The following is a 2,609-nucleotide window of genomic DNA, read 5'->3' as shown; positions in this document are numbered from 1 at the left end:
GATGGATGCAACGACGCAGCTGACCGGCATTAATGCCGTGATGAACTATGCGCCGACGATCATGGGCAACTTGGGGATGGTGCCTCTTGTGGGTAACTTTGTGGTGATGCTATGGAACTTTGTGACGACACTTGTTGCGATTCCACTTGCCTGGTACTTCACGATGCGCCAGATGTTTCTTGGTGCCACACTTGCGGCGTCGGTGTCGTGTCTGTTTCTGTGCGGGATCCCCGTGTACCCCGGCGTTGCCAGTACCAACGTGAAGAACGGTGTTGCGATTACTGGCATTGCCATATTCATCGCTGCGTTTGAGTTTGGTCTTGGGCCGTGCTTCTTTGTGCTTTCTCAGCAGCTTTTCCCGCGCTCGTTCCGTCCGAAGGGTTCATCCGTCGTGATGGTGGCACAGTTTCTCTGCAATATCATCATCAACGTCTGCTACCCAATCGCGACGGAGGGCATTTCTGGTGGTCCGTCCGGCAACCAGGACAAGGGCCAGGCGACCGCGTTCATCTTCTTTGGCTGCGTTGGCTTTGTTTGCTTCGTCGTGCTGGTGTTTTTCCTGTTTCCGTGGGAAGAGAAGGCACCTCAGGGCCGCGGCGACACCGACGAAGGCCCCGCTCCACCAGAGCAGTAGCCGCCAACTAAGGTAACCACTTCTGGTAACCGGTAAGCCGCGTGAGTGCGTTGCGTGGTGCCGTTGGGGAGGGAGATACATCTATATATATATATATATATGTATACTATTGTTATTTTGTTTGTTTGTCCAAATAGCAAAACGAGGGGGCAGGACGGCGCTGCTGCTGACGGTCTTTGGGCAGCCGTCATTACCACGGCACTCGTCGCCCAGTGTGGTGGACGCGTGACAACGGATAGAGAAAGGCGGCAGTTCAGCTTCCTCCCTTCTTTTTTTTGTTTTTGTATGTTTTTTTTTTTTTATTAGCAGGCGTTTTTGTTTATTTTATGATTTACTTTTTTTTACTTTTTATTCTATTTTTTGTTTCTCATTTTTTTTTCCGCCTTTTCAGAGTGTTGATGGGGCTTTTTTGTGTTTGAGGAATGATGAATTCGTTTACTTATGGGAGGCTTTGTTGTGTCTTGCTGAGGCGATGGCTTGTGGTGGTGCGAATGGTGACCTTGCAGACAGCCAATTTTTTTTTGTTTTGAAAGAGGATGAACCAGTGCCTGCCACTCGACCTGGCATGTTCAAAACTCCGGGGCACATTGAGCTAAGGGAAAGAGCTTTTTTTTTATGTGTGTGTGTGTGTGTGTTTGTGCCGACAACGGGGCCCCTTATTGCCATGATGACTTACCAGCATGGTGGAGAAGGTGCTTCTTTAATGGATTGCGGGTGCGCAGTCCCACATAACTGTTTGTTGTGTCTTTGCGGATTTTCAAGATGTGATGAAGGGCGATGCGGGTGCGGCACAGGCACCGCGGATGCCCCGAAAGAAACACGGTCTTCATACCTGCCGTGCACCGCCTCCGTGGAGTTCGCTGTTGTGCTCCCTTCATGTCTACTATACTCCTCCTCTTTTGTTTGTTATTTTGGTTTTGTTTCGTGTGGGGGCAAAAACGTATAGACTGAGGAGAAAGAGTGCTCAAGCGGAATACACACAAAAGAAGGAATGGCGGCGGCTCCTGATGCGTATCCCACGGCGGACGAACGGCAACGAAACGTTTTGCCCCCAGCAGAGGAGGAGGCTCCTGCATTCTGGTCGATGGAGAATATGAAGGTTGCACAGGTGCAGGCGGTGGGCGGGACAATGAACGGGCTCTCGATTGGCTTCGTTGCAGTGTATGCCTATATGTATTTGATGTCTACTGACTGCTCAATGTACGAGTCGCAGACAGCCTGCGACACTGTGTTGAACGCGAAATGTGCGTGGAACGCAACGCGAGGGAAATGTGGCTGGAAGGGCTTCACTTGCTATTGGGGTCACGGTAAGGATGAGGCTGCATGCCTCGCGGACGACAGGTGCAAGTGGATGTACGGCGACAAGGAGTGCAAGAACCCGGTTGGCTATAGCGCGTCCTACAATGGTATCTTTGCTGGTGCGATGATTCTTGGCTGCATGCTTGGGTCGATCTACGCCGGGCATTTTGTTGCGAAGTTTGGTCACAAGGTGTCGTTTCTGGTTATTGGCATCGCCGGCATTGTGTCTTCTGTGCTGTACCATGTTTCCTCGGCAACGAATGAGTTTTGGGTGCTGTGTGCTGGTCGTCTGCTGATTGGCGCTGCAATCGGTGTTGTGTGCGTCGTCTGCCCCATGTATTGCGACCAGAACGCCCACCCGAAGCTCTCTGGAGTGGACGGCGTTCTGTTCCAGGTGTTCATTACGTTTGGCATCATGTTTGCTGCCGCGATGGGTTTGGCTCTTGGACAAAGCGTGCAGTTTGACAAGGAGACCAGGATGCAGGCCCGCATGCAGGGCTACTGCGCCTTTTCGACACTGATTTCGTTCCTCATGATCTTGCTTGGCATCTTTTTGGGCGATAGCAAGACGAAGTTTACGACAGGCAAGCACGAGGACAATGACGATGCGCTGGACCCGAATGAGTACGGCTACCTGCAGATGCTAGGCCCTATGCTGATGGGGGTTGTGATGGAT

At 51.6% G+C, this 2,609-nt stretch overlaps 2 protein-coding genes across 2 annotated transcripts in view, besides 2 other annotated features; both read left to right on the top strand.

Moving 5' to 3' along the window:
* Window position 1: 1 nt before the first annotated feature.
* On the top strand, window positions 2-634 carry TraAM80_10071 (hexose transporter; the record flags this gene model as incomplete). Its single annotated transcript, XM_029386721.1, has 1 exon — window positions 2-634. One exon carries the CDS (start codon window positions 2-4, stop codon window positions 632-634), a length of 633 nt encoding a protein of 210 aa, XP_029233427.1.
* Window positions 635-709: 75 nt separating this feature from the next.
* Window positions 710-744: a microsatellite.
* Window positions 745-1,250: 506 nt separating this feature from the next.
* Window positions 1,251-1,274: a microsatellite.
* Window positions 1,275-1,625: 351 nt separating this feature from the next.
* The window catches only part of TraAM80_10070 (hexose transporter), a gene marked incomplete at both ends in the record, with an annotated part of 1,056 nt that continues 72 nt past the window's right edge, over window positions 1,626-2,609 (top strand). Inside the window, one exon of the mRNA XM_029386720.1 lies at window positions 1,626-2,609. This exon is cut by the window's right edge and continues 72 nt beyond it. Within this exon, the coding sequence (XP_029233426.1) occupies window positions 1,626-2,609 (984 nt within the window).

This window comes from Trypanosoma rangeli, assembly GCF_003719475.1.
Source record: "Trypanosoma rangeli strain AM80 chromosome Unknown Tra_15.4_contig_00780, whole genome shotgun sequence".
Lineage (NCBI taxonomy): Eukaryota > Euglenozoa > Kinetoplastea > Trypanosomatida > Trypanosomatidae > Trypanosoma > Trypanosoma rangeli.
The sequence above is the reverse complement of the archived record's forward strand: the minus strand, read 5'-3'. Positions and strand labels throughout refer to the sequence as shown.